This window comes from Oncorhynchus clarkii, chromosome 27, assembly GCF_045791955.1.
Source record: "Oncorhynchus clarkii lewisi isolate Uvic-CL-2024 chromosome 27, UVic_Ocla_1.0, whole genome shotgun sequence".
NCBI lineage: Eukaryota > Metazoa > Chordata > Actinopteri > Salmoniformes > Salmonidae > Oncorhynchus > Oncorhynchus clarkii.
This window is the reverse complement of record NC_092173.1, coordinates 41,959,657-41,973,730: the sequence shown is the minus strand read 5'-3', so window position 1 is coordinate 41,973,730 and position 14,074 is coordinate 41,959,657. Positions and strand designations below refer to the sequence as shown.

General features: G+C 48.7%; 1 protein-coding gene across 2 annotated transcripts in view; it reads right to left on the bottom strand.

The window, feature by feature from the left end:
• LOC139386123 (protein-tyrosine sulfotransferase 1-like) overlaps positions 1–14,074 on the bottom strand; it is a 77,134-nt gene that overhangs the window by 28,725 nt on the left and 34,335 nt on the right. For both annotated transcript variants that reach the window (XM_071131554.1, XM_071131553.1), the window contains exon 3: positions 9,098–9,296. In XM_071131554.1, the coding sequence (XP_070987655.1) occupies positions 9,098–9,296 (199 nt within the window). The remainder of the gene's footprint in view (positions 1–9,097; positions 9,297–14,074) is intronic.

The following is a 14,074-nucleotide window of genomic DNA, read 5'->3' as shown; positions in this document are numbered from 1 at the left end:
TTGCTAGGTACTATAAGGTAAATGTGGCACCTCGCTCTAGCGATTGGTTCAGAGGCCCTGGGGCGTCACCTCCCCTTCCGGGGACTGTGCCGGGACCCCCCCACATTGACGGCCCCTGTGTCTCAGTCCCGCGCTGGGACTTTGCCGCTGGCTGGCCAGGTCCCTCTATTGGTGTGATCCAATACAGTGAAACATAACAAAGGTTACGTATGTAACCATGGTTACGTGAGCTATATGGATCACTCCAATCCTCTAGGGTACTAGAGGCGCCTCAAAAATGATGTAGAGAACGTGTGTCGCGGCCATGAGGTCTATAAATAGGGGCGGACCCCAGCCGTGACACAGGTGTACACGGGAGTAAATCTGTAAATCCTCACCTCGGATGTATCCCTCCGCCGCGGAGTGATACCAATATATTGTGATCCACATAGCTGTGGTTACAAACGTAACCTTCATTTTCCTCTAGGAGTTTGCCCGTGCTTAGCTCTACTCCACCTGTGCTTAGCTCTACTTTCTTTTTATATCCTGAAAAACTCCCCAGTTCTTAACGATTACAAGCATACCCATAACATGATTCAGCCACCACTATGCTTGAACATATGGGGAGTGGTACTCAGTAATGTGTTGTATTGGATTTGACCCAAACACAACACTTTTCCACATCGTTTGCAGTATTACTTTAGTGCCTTGTTGCAAAGAGGATTCATGTTTTGGAATATTGTTATTCTGTACAGGCTTCTTTCTTTTCACTCTGTCATTTAGGTTAGTATTGTGGAGTCTCTACAATGTCGTTGATCCATCCTCAGTTTTCTCCAATCACAGCCATTAAACTCTGTAACTGTTTTATAGTGACCATTGACCTCATGGTGAAATCACTGAGCGGTTTCCTTCCTCTCCGGCAACTGAGTTAGGAAGGCCGCCTGTATGTTTGTAGTGACTGGATGTATTTATATACCATCCAAAGTGTAATTAATAACTTCACCATGCTCAAAGGGATATTCAATGTCTGCTTTAAAAAAAAATGGTTAGTATTGTGGAGTAACTACAATGTGGTTGAGCCATCCTCAGTTCTCCTACCACAGTCATTCAAATCAATGAAATGTATTTATAAAGCCCTTTCTAGGCATCACCATAACAAAGTTAGGTTGAATACTTATTGACTCGAGACATTTCAGCTTTTCATTTTTAATTAATTTGTAATTTTTTCGGGGAAAAACATAATTCCACTTTGACATTATGGGGTGTAGGCCAGTGAGCGAAACAACTCAGTTGAAATTGAGGCTGTAACAACAAAATGTGGAAAAAGTGAATGTGTGTGAATCCTTTCTGAAGGCCACTGTACATATATTTTAGAGGCAATTTGTGTAGAAAATGTGTGTACAAACTCTATAACTATATGACAATATATATATATATATTTTTTACGTTGACAATAATTATATTACTATTATGAACTGGGTGGTTCGAGCCCTGAATGCTGATTGGCTGGCAGCCGTGATATATCAGAACGTATATCACGGGTATTTCAAAGTAATTCTTTTTACTGCTCTAATTACGTTGGTAACCAGTTTCTAATAGAAATACGGCCCCTCGGGGGTTTGTGATATATGGCCAATGTACCACGGCTAAGGGCTGTATCCAGGCACTCTGCGCTGCGTCGTGCTAAAGAACAGCCCTTAGCCGTGGTATATTGGCTATATACCACCCCCCCCCCAGTCAAATCTGGATTATGCCTCTAGGGCCATTCGTTCCAATGAGACTGGTTTGGATTTCTCCCTGACCAATATGGCTGCAATTTTCAACCCATTCTGGAACTTTGAGGGTTTATGACATAGCACCTCTAAGTAATTGAATAGGATCTATATGGTTCCAAGGATGTATGTGAACACATCATATGATACTGTATGCATTAATGTGTAATGTATGTCCATGTTCTGTGACCAGAGCCCGCCCGCCCGCCCGTCCGTCTGTGACCAGAGCCCGTCCGTCCGTCCGTGACCAGAGCCCGTCCGTCCGTCCGTGACCAGATCCCGCCCGTCCGTCCGTCCGTCTGTGACCAGAGCCCGTCCGTCCGTCCGTCTGTGACCAGAGCCCGTCCGTCCGTCCGTCTGTGACCAGATCCCGCCCGTCCGTCCGTCTGTGACCAGAGCCCGCCCGTCCGTCCGTCTGTGACCAGAGCCCGCCCGTCCGTCCGTCTGTGACCAGAGCCCGCCCGCCCGTCTGCCCGTCTGTGGCCAGAGCCCGCCCGTCTGTCTGTGACCAGAGCCCGTCCGTCTGTCTGTCTGTGACCAGAGCCCGCCCGTCTGTCTGTGACCAGAGCCCGCTCGTCTGTAGCCTTGGAAGAGGAGGACACATCACTTAAGAAAAACCCTGGCGTCGTCAAGGCGACGCTACAGATGGAGGGACGACATCTCTCCGCAGTGAAGTCCCGTTACCACGACAACACGTTCCAGAGAACTGCCCACGTCGTCGATACAAGAACAGCTACGAGAGTAGAGCCGTTTTAGAATGATTCTGAATGGAACCCAGGATACACATCACAGACACAGTGCTTCATTCTCTTCAAAACTAGACGTTTTGTCTCTATAAAACAGCCACTAACAGACAGCTCAGACAAGTAGACAATGGGTTACACAGGAGAGAGGGGTGCTAACAGATCTAGGGGGTTAGCTTGTCTTCCTCCTAATCTAATGCATGCAAAGTACTGTAACAGAGATCAGGAAAGGAGGAGAGGAGGGAAGGGAGAGCAGAGGGAGGGAGGGAGGGAGGGAGGGAGGGGTAGAGGGAGGGAGAGGGGAGTAGAGGGAGAGGGAGGGAGGGAGCGGAGCAGAGGGAGAGAGAGGTAGAGGGAGAGGGAGGGAGGGAGGGAGGTAGAGGGAGGGAGGGAAGCAGAGGTAGAGGGAGAGGGAGGGGAGCAGAGGGAGAGGGAGGGAGGGGAGCAGAGGGAGAGGGAGGGGAGCAGAGGGAGAGGAGCAGAGGGAGGGAGGGGAGTAGAGGGAGAGGGAGGGGAGCAGAGGAGAGGGAGAGGGAGGGAGGGGTAGAGGGAGAGGGAAGGGAGCAGAGGGAGAGGGAGGGAGGGGAGCAGAGGGAGAGGGAGGGGAGCAGAGGGAGAGGAGCAGAGGGAGGGAGGGGAGTAGAGGGAGAGGGAGGGGAGCAGAGGGAGAGGGAGGGGAGCAGAGGGAGAGGGAGGGAGGGGTAGAGGGAGAGGGAGGGAGGGGAGCAGAGGGAGAGGGAGGGAGGGGAGCAGAGGGAGAGGGAGGGAGGGGAGCAGAGGGAGAGGGAGGGAGGGGAGCAGAGGGAGAGGGAGGGAGGGGTAGAGGGAGAGGGAGGGGAGCAGAGGGAGAGGGAGGGGAGCAGAGGGAGAGGGAGGGAGGGGAGCAGAGGGAGAGGGAGGGAGGGGAGCAGAGGGAGAGGGAGGGGAGCAGAGGGAGAGGGAGGGGAGCAGAGGGAGAGGGAGGGAGGGGAGCAGAGGGAGAGGGAGGGGAGCAGAGAGAGAGGGAGGGAGGGGAGCAGAGGGAGAGGGAGGGGAGCAGAGAGAGAGGGAGGGAGGGGAGCAGAGGGAGAGGGAGGGAGGGGAGCAGAGGGAGAGGGAGGGAGGGGTAGAGGGAGAGGGAGGGGAGCAGAGGGAGAGGGAGGGGAGTAGAGGGAGAGGGAGGGTAGCAGAGGGAGAGGGAGGGAGGGGTAGAGGGAGAGGGAGGGGAGCAGAGGGAGAGGGAGGGAGGGGAGCAGAGGGAGAGTAAGCCATGCAGCGGTCTTCGATCTGATGGGGAAACACTATACTACTCATCAGATGTGATGCGCACGTACACACACACTCTTATCCAGAGCCACTTGTATACATGTATACATTTTCATTCTGGTCCCCCGTGGCAACACTGGCATGTTCTACCAACACACGTCATGCCCTACCAACGGAGCCACATGGGACACAAACACACACACAGGCGCTATCACACACACACACACACACAGATACACACACAGGCGCGCACACAGGCGCGCACACACATTTTTGTGGAGGCAGAGGGTTAGTCCAGGAACCAATCACTACCCCCCTGTGTGTTGTAGATCTTCAGGAAGAAGGATTGGCCCTAGACCAACTAAATGAACTGAGAGCATGAGAACATTCTGACAGCCTGCTAGATATCTGCCTCCTCCAAACCTCCCTCACCACCATACCTCCCTCCAAACCTCCCTCCAAACCTCCCTCACCACCATACCTCCCTCCAAACCTCCCTCACCACCAAACCTCCTCCAAACCTCCCTCACCACCAAACCTCCCTCCAAACCTCCCTCACCACCAAACCTCCCTCCAAACCTCCCTCACCACCAAACCTCCTCCAAACCTCCCTCACCACCAAACCTCCTCCAAACCTCCCTCACCACCATACCTCCCTCCAAACCTCCCTCACCACCAAACCTCCCTCACCACCAAACCTCCCTCACCACCATACCTCCCTCACCACCATACCTCCCTCACCACCATACCTCCCTCCAAACCTCCCTCACCACCAAACCTCCCTCAAGCTCCTCCCCAAGGCCTATCCTCCCGATCGCAGTACAGTTTACCTTGGAGCAGGAGCTAGGGCAACAGGAGTTCTCTCACAACCCCAGGCCTGCTACCTCGACTGACAAACTAGTTAGCTTTTATCTCTGTTTGCGGTCGGACACGGTTTAGTCTCCCCTCCCCTGGTCCTCCGCTCTTCCAACCCTCCTCTCCCTCGCCTCCTCATTTCCCACACCTCTCTCGATCAGTCTCAGAATGCTTTCCGTCCGAGTCATCGGCTAGGCATCTCGATGTGAACGCAGATACCGTGGCGTTATTAACTATTTCACATTTATTCCCAGTTCTCTCCCGTTCGGCTCCACTTGAAACATATGGAAGAAAACACATTCTCACGACAGAAGTCAAATGGGACTTCACACTGGGGTAACAACCACAACGAGGAATAGGTGGGCTCCGCTCAGCTCCAGGGGAGAGGAACACACACCTCCCCACTGAGCAGTTTCCATTATAAAAATACATTACCATACTTTATTATTAACAGATAATACAACTGACAGTTAATCCCTCTGAAGGGTTAAAGTTGATTATTTTGAGGGTCTTCTAAAGACAAGTGGAACCAACACCTCACCAAAACCCCATAAGACCCTTAAACAACACAACAGTTGATAACTCCAGCTGGCTAGTGGAGCACAGCGAAGTCTGGAGTCAATGTGATACACTAAAATATACACACACTGAAGTCAATATGATACACTAAAATATACACACACACTGAAGTCAATATGACACACTAAAATATACACACACTGAAGTCAATATGACACACAAATATATACGCACACACGCACACACGCACACACACACACACACACACACACACACTCTGAAGTCTGGAGTCAATATGATACACTAAAATATAAATATACACATATATATATGATATAAGATCGAGCACACCGCCATGCAAACTCCATAGACAAACATTGGCAGTAGAACATCGGTGACTTTCAACGTTGCACCGTCATAGGATGCCACCTTTTCAACAAGTCAGTTTGTGAAATTTCTGCCCTGATAGAGCTGTAAACTAAGTGTTGTTACTGTGAAGTGGAAACGTCTAGGAACAACAACGGCTCAGCCGTGAAGTGGTAGGCCACGGCAAGCTACCAGAACGGATCCACCGAGTGCTGAAGCGTGCAGCATATTAAAATCATCTGTCCTCAGTTGCAATACTCACTACTGAGAACTGTTTGTCAGGAGCTTCATGAAAGGGGTTTCCATGGCCGTGCAGTCGCACAGAAGCCTGAGATCACCAAGCGTCGGCTGGAGTGGTGTAAAACTCGCCTCCATTGAACTCTGGAGAGGAATGCGTGGAAATGCGTTCTCTTGAGTGATGAATCATGCTTCACCATCTGGCAGTCCGACAGACAAATCTGGGTTTGGGGGATGCCAGAAGAACACTACATGCCTGAATGCATAGTGCCAACTGTAAAGTTTGGTGGAGGAGGAATAATGGTCTGGGGATGTTTTTCATGGTTCGGGATAGGCCCCTTAGTTCCAGTGAAGGGAAATCTTAACGCTACAGCATACAATGACATTCTAGATGATTCTGTGTTTCAAACTTTGTGGCAACAGTTTGAGGAAGACCCTTTCCTGTTTCAGCATGACTATGCCCCTGTGCACAAAGTGAGGTCCATACAGATATGGTTTGTCGAGATCGGTGTGGAAGAACTTGACTGGCCTGCACAGAGCCCTGACCTCAACCCCATCTAACACCTTTGGGATGAATTGGAACCCCAACTGTGAGCTAGGCCTAATCTCCAAACATCAGTGCCCAACCTCACCAATGCATGAGGCTGAATGGAAGTCTCTGCAGCAATGTTCCAACATCTAGTGGAAAGACTTCCCAGAAGAGTGGAGGCTGTTATAGCAGCAATGTCCCAACATCTAGTGGAAAGCCTTCCCAGAAGAGTGGAGGCTGTTATAGTATCAAAGAGGGGACCAACTCCATATTATTGCCCATGATTTTTGGAATGAGATGTTCAACGAGCAGGTGTCCACATACTTTTGGTCTTGTAGTGTATATCTTATGTTCTTTACAGAGCTTTAAACTGGTCTTCATGCAGCAAGGCACAGTTAAATGAAAGGTAAATTAACTGACTTGCCTGGTTTAACTAGGCAAGTCAGATAAGAACAAATCCTTATTTTCAATGACGGCCTACCGGAGAACAGTTGGTTAACTACCTTGTTCAGGGGCAGAACGACAGATTTTTACCTCGTCAGCTCAGGGATTTGATCCAGCAAACTTTCGGTTACTGGCCTAACGCTCTATCCACTAGGCTACATGTTGTGGGGGAGGGACCTGGACAGGAAATGTGACGAGGCCTACAGCAACGCCATGTTGGGCTGATGAATTACAGGCAGCCTTGACACAGGGGTAAGGGTCTGTGACCCCCAGGCTGTGACCCCCAGGCTGTGACCCACAGGCTGTAAGGCTAAATAAAACACTTGACTTACACAAAATGTAAGAGAGGCCACTTCCTTACACCCAAGTTGTTTAGAGAGGGGCAGCGTGCTTAAACACACACATACCTGTGTGTGTGTGTGTGTGTGTGTGTGTGTGTGTGTGTGTGTGTGTGTGTGTGCCTACGCATGTGTTTGGTGTGTGTGTGGTGTGTGTGGTGTGTGTGTGTGGTGTGTGTGGTGTGTGTGTGTGTGTGTGTGGTGTGTGTGTGTGTGTGTGTGTGTGTGTGTGTGTGTGTGTGTGTGTGTGTGTGTGTGTGTGTGTGTGTGTGGTATGCCCAGTTTGTTCTTTAGAGACTTAAGCCACTAGAGAATAATCAATAATGGATCAAGACAAATGGAAAACAGATTGAGAGTTAAAGAGTAGCTGGCTATCTCCTTACTGTAATACTCTTCATATGGTTACCGCGCATCATAACTTCACAACGCCCCTTCTCCTCTGAGAGACAATTAGGATAACAAGAGATCAATACAGACTTATTAAAAAAAAGGACTGCTGTTGTACGTTGGTTTCAAAGATTATAAATTGAAGACAGATCAAACCCAGCTGTAATCGCTGCCAAAGGCGCTTCAACAAAGTACTGAGTAAAGTGTCTGAATACTTATGTGAATGTGATAGTTTTTATACATTTGTTAAAAAAATATAAAAAACGTTTTTTTTGCTTTGGCATTATGGGGTATTGTGTGTAGATTGATGAGGGGAAAAAACTATTTAATAATTTACAATAAGGCTGTAACGTTAAAAGTAAACTTAAATATCTAATAGATATATATGTGTATATATATATATATATATATATATATATGTGTATATATATATATATATATATATATATGTGTATATATATATATATATATATATATGTGTATATATATATATATATATATATATATATATGTGTATATATATATATATATATATATATATGTGTATATATATATATATATGTGTATATATATATATATATATATATATATATATATATATATATATATATATATATATATATATACACATAGAGATGGTATAGAACCTGGAACTGACGCCAAGCAGGGTGGAGGTGAGGTTCAGAGATCACATGAGAACATGTCAACGGAGAGATGCTAATCAGATGAACGTTTACACAACACATAGGTCATTGGTCCTCCGGGGCCTACAGTACTGGAATGTATCAGTTTAAATCCTGAACAAGAGACATCAAAATAAACAGACTGAATATGCTCCACAGGATCAGAGATAAGAAATCTAAAGAGAGAGGCTTGAGAGACACCCGATACCAGGGCTCCTCGCTGAATAAAACATATTCTGCTCCAGAAATAGAGGCCCGTGTGCTCGCCACTTTCCAGCACCAAAGTCGTCTGGCCGGGTCAGTGAGTGTACTAGAGCAGAAGGACTCTCACATACAGGTCTGTCTGGTAGATGTGGAAGATGGGACTGGATGGGACTTGGGCTACCGAGTGGCGCAGTGGTCTAAGGCACTCTATCTCAGTGCAAGAGGCATCCCTACAGTCCCTGGTTCGAATCCAGGCTGTATCACATTCGGCTGTGATTGGGAGTCCCACAGGGCGGCGCACATTTGGCCCAACGCCGTCCGGGTTTGGCCGGTGTAGGCCGTCATTTTAAATAAGAATTTGTTCTTAATGGACTTGCCTAGTCAAATAAATGTTAAAAAATATATATATATATATTGTGATCACTGAATTCAGACAGATGCTAAATCAGCAGGTGGGAATTAAATTCAAATGGGAATTAATTATATGAATACAGATATTAACTCAACAGGTCATTTAACTAGGAGGCAGATGATTGGACAGATAATTTAATGGGAGTCAGAGATTGGACAGGCGATTTGAAAGGCGATGCAACTAGAGAAAGAGTCCTGGGAACCTAAGAATACAATTCTCAGATCTGCTTCCTGCTTCAGAGGAAACTTCAGATCCTTTGTGGAATGCATCGGAATGCATTGTGTGTATGGGAGTGTGTTTAACATGCGTCCCAGTGTTTCTCAGTACACTAGAGTTGTGTGGGTTGTGGGTTGACATGTCACTGTCATTCGTTTCCCCACTCACCCTCCTGGTGTTGTCAAGGACCTTGGGGTCTGGCCGGCCGTAGTTGGGAGGGTTGGCGTGGGGGTCGTACCCCAGACGGGACAACATGGGGGCGATGACGGGCATGTCTCTCAGTACGTCCGCAGGGATCTTGCCCACCCACTTGGATAAGGCCTCCACGTTGACCGGCTTGATCACCTGGTCTGTAGACCTCTCCACCCTGCAGAGAGAGAGAGAGAAACCACAGTTAGCAAGAGGTTAGCATTGTAGCGTCCGGCCCTCGTCTTGTAGCTGATTTTTTTATTTGGCCCTCCGTCCATTTGACTTTGACACCCCTGCTCTAAAGGCACTGCTAGTTGAACAACACCAGTGTCATCCACGTTAGATTGTTACCCTTGATAGCATGGTGTTAGCATTATTAAGGGACGGTTCAACATTATACCTTGATAGCATGGTGTTAGCATTGCTAAGGAACGGTTCAACATTATACCTTGATAGCATGGTGTTAGCATTGTTAAGGGATTGTTCAACTGTATCCCTTGATAGCATGGTGTTCGCATTATTAAGGGATTGTTCAACAGTATCCCTTGATAGCATGGTGTTAGCATTGCTAAGGAACGGTTCAACATTATCCCTTGATAGCATGGTGTTAGCATTATTAAGCTTGCCCAGGATGGCTCAGTGGACCAGCCCGTGTCACTGCAGGCAGCTAACTGCAAACTAATTGGCTCTAACTGGATCATGGGACAGAATTAAAGATGGCCCCCAAGCTCCAGCCTCTCTCCAGCTCCAGGCCTCACAGTTAATGGGCTGAACACATGTATTGTCTTTCCATTGAGATATGGGTCTCTCTCACTGTATCAGATCAAGCCCCTGTCCCCATGTCTGTGTCTCCATGTATTCTGGTTCCTTTATATGAGCAAGGAGACGAGACATTAGGACAACATTACCGACCTACACTGAGTGGATCTGGGACTCTATAGACCACCGCCCGGAACATCCTGCCCTGATCCCGCTCCTCGTTTAGAACAGATCATCGCCATAGCAACATCTGAGTTCTGTGTTCAGGTTGACCTATTCTTTGTGTACTGCATTACTTTTGACCATAGCCCTATTGGGTGCCATTGGGGGGGACACACAGACTGGCTTAGAATGGGGTAGGGAGGGCTAACCCTTCGTGGTTACACCACAGCCAGGCGTCCGCCTGTCCACCCGCCCGCCTGCGTTAAAGATGAATCAGGTTGACACATCGTGTTCTCCCTACCAGCAGTGGGGAGAGATTCATACAAAGAGCAGGAGAGTGGGCAGCCATCCCCCAGCCTCGATTCAAATCAGCAGGAGAGTGGGCAGCCATCCCCCAGCCTCGATTCAAATCAGCAGGAGAGTGGGCAGCCATCCCCCAGCCTCGATTCAAATCAGCAGGAGAGTGGGCAGCCATCCCCCAGCCTCGATTCAAATCAGCAGGAGAGTGGGCAGCCATCCCCCAGCCTCGATTCAAATCAGCAGGAGAGTGGGCAGCCATCCCCCAGCCTCGATTCAAATCAGCAGGAGAGTGGGCAGCCATCCCCCAGCCTCGATTCAAATCAGCAGGAGAGTGGGCAGCCATCCCCCAGCCTCGATTCAAATCAGCAGGAGAGTGGGCAGCCATCCCCCAGCCTCGATTCAAATCAGCAGGAGAGTGGGCAGCCATCCCCCAGCCTCGATTCAAATCAGCAGGAGAGTGGGCAGCCATCCCCCAGCCTCGATTCAAATCAGCAGGAGAGTGGGCAGCCATCCCCCAGCCTCGATTCAAATCAGCAGGAGAGTGGGCAGCCATCCCCCAGCCTCGATTCAAATCAGCAGGAGAGTGGACAGCCATCCCCCAGCCTCGATTCAAATCAGCAGGAGAGTGGACAGCCATCCCCCAGCCTCGATTCAAATCATCAGGAGAGTGGGCAGCCATCCATCCCCCAGCCTTGATTCAAATCAGCAACATGGTAATGTAAAGAAAGCTTATTTTCTCAAGTTGTCCCCAACATAGTGCACTACCTTTGATCAGGACCATAGGGCTCTGTTCCCTACATAGTGCACTACCTTTGACCAGGACCATAGGGCTCTGTTCCCTACATAGTGCACTACCTTTGACCAGGACCATAGGGCTCTGTTCCCTACGTAGTGCACTACTTTAGACCAGGACCATAGGGCTCTGTTCCCTACATAGTGCACTACCTTTGACCAGGACCATAGGGCTCTGTTCACTACGTAGTGCACTACTTTAGACCAGGACCATAGGGCTCTGTTCCCTACGTAGTGCACTACCTTTGACCAGGACCATAGGGCTCCGTTCCCTACATAGTGCACTACTTTAGACCAGGACCATAGGGCTCTGTTCCCTACATAGTGCACTACCTTTGACCAGGACCATAGGGCTCTGTTCCCTACATAGTGCACTACCTTTGACCAGGACCATAGGGCTCTGTTCCCTACGTAGTGCACTACTTTAGACCAAGACCATAGGGCTCTGTTCCCTACGTAGGGCACTACTTTAGACCAAGACCATAGGGCTCTGTTCCCTACATAGTGCACTACCTTTGACCAGGACCATAGGGCTCCGTTCCCTACATAGTGCACTACTTTAGACCAGGACCATAGGGCTCTGTCCCCTACGTAGGGCGTAGACCAGGGCGTTGACAGTCTAAATAGATTCTGGCGAAGGTATTTCTTTTCTCTCTTCCTCTTTCTAATTGAGAGTATAAGACGATGTCTGAGGTTCGACTCACATTTGACATTCAAGGCGCCTGTTGTCGTTCTTTCTACAGTACAGAATGTGTGGGCCATGGGCTGAATGCTGGTATCGTTTTGTTTTTGACTTGCCCTAAGTTAACTAGTCTTATTCTTTACCACATGGGGACCTAATCAGCCAATGAAATCTCTCTCATGGGAAACGTATGTTAACATTGCCAAAGCAAGTGAACTTGATATACAAAAGTGAAATAAACAATACAAAAAAAAACCGTAAACAAGAATTCCAAAATATATTACAAATGTCATGTGTAAATAGTTCAGGTATAAAAGGGAAAATAAATAAACATTAATATAGGTTGTATTTACTGAGGGAAATGTATGAAATGCAGCTCAGTTTCCACCTCATTTTGTGGACAGTGTGCACATAGCCTGTCTTCTCTTGAGAGCCATGTCTGCCTGCGGTGGCCTTTCTCAATAGCAAGGCTATGCTCACCGAGTCTGTACATAGTCAAAGCTTTCCTTAAATTTTGGGTCAGTCACAGGGGTCAGGTATTCTGCCGCTGTGTACTCTCTGTTTAGGGCCAAATAGCATTCTAGTTTGCTCTGTTGTTTAGTTAATTATTTCCAATGTGTCAAGTAATTATCGTTTTGTTTTCTTATGATATGGTTGGGTCTAATTGTGCTGCTGTCCTGGGGCTCTGTGGGGTCTGTTTGTGTTTGTGAACAGAGCCCCAGGACCAGCTTGCTTAGGGTACTCTTCTCCAGGTTAATTTCTCTGTAGGTGATGGCTTTGTTATGGAAGATTTGGGAATCGCTTCCTTTTAGGTGGTTGTAGAATTGAACGGCTCTTTTCTGGATTTTGATAGTTAGCGATTTCGGCCCAATTCTGCTCTGCATTATTTGGTGTTTTACGTTGTTCTCTCTCGAGGTCAGAATGAGTCATGTTTGTTCCTCAGAGTCTATCAGGTTGTTTTGCTATATAGATATCGCTCCATATTTTCTCTCTCCCCCTCGGCCTAAGCTGTCCCCTCGGCCTAAGCTGTCCCCTCGGCCTAAGCTGTCCCCTCGGCCTAAGCTGTCCCCTCGGCCTAAGCTGTCCCCTCGGCCTAAGCTGTCCCCTCGGGCCTAAGCTGTCCCCTCGGGCCTAAGCTGTCCCCTCGGGCCTAAGCTGTCCCCTCGGGCCTAAGCTGTCCCCTCGGCCTAAGCTGTCCCCTCGGCCTAAGTTGTCCCCTCGGCCTAAGTTGTCCCCTCGGCCTAAGTTGTCCCCTCGTCCTAAGGTGTCCCCTCGTCCTAAGGTGTCCCCTCGGCCTAAGGTGTCCCCTCGGCCTAAGGTGTCCCCTCGGCCTAAACTCACCCTCTCTCTAAGTGGGTGTTTGGACTGCAGACTTTCTCTTGCTCTTTCAGAAACCATCGTATTGTCCTTCCTTTGTCCTCCAGAGTTGAACAAAAACAGTTGTCTATCAATCATTGAGATACAGAGAGAAAGGAGAGACAGACATAATTAAAAGCACAAGCTTTACTAAATTATAACAGAAAGTTAGAACCCAAGTCCCCTTTGGAGCTGAGCCTACACCAGCCCCAGCAGCACAGCTCTGGGGTCCCTACACCCCGTTCCCTGCATCTCATGTTTCCTGGTCTTCCACAATGCCCTTTTGGCCTACACCAATAAGCAACTACCTAGGACAGTACCTTCACCTATTGGTTACAGTATACCGAGGCCCTCCAACATATAGGTCCAGAGTCAGTCCCTACCCCAGGCCTATTGGTTACAGTATACCAAGGCCCTCCAACATACAGGTCCAGAGTCAGTCCCTACCCCAGGCCTATTGGTTACAGTATACCGAGGCCCTCCAACATATAGGTCCAGAGTCAGTCCCTACCCCAGGCCTATTGGTTACAGTATACCAAGGCCCTCCAACATACAGGTCCAGAGTCAGTCCCTACCCCAGGCCTATTGGATACAGTATACCGAGGCCCTCCAACATATAGGTCCAGAGTCAGTCCCTACCCCAGGCCTATTGGTTACAGTATACCAAGGCCCTCCAACATACAGGTCCAGAGTCAGTCCCTACCCCAGGCCTATTGGTTACAGTATACCGAGGCCCTCCAACATATAGGTCCAGAGTCAGCTCCTACCCCAGGCCTATTGGATACAGTATACCGAGGCCCTCCAACATACAGGTCCAGAGTCAGTCCCTACCCCAGGCCTATTGGTTACAGTATACCGAGGCCCTCCAACATATAGGTCCAGAGTCAGTCCCTACCCCAGGCCTA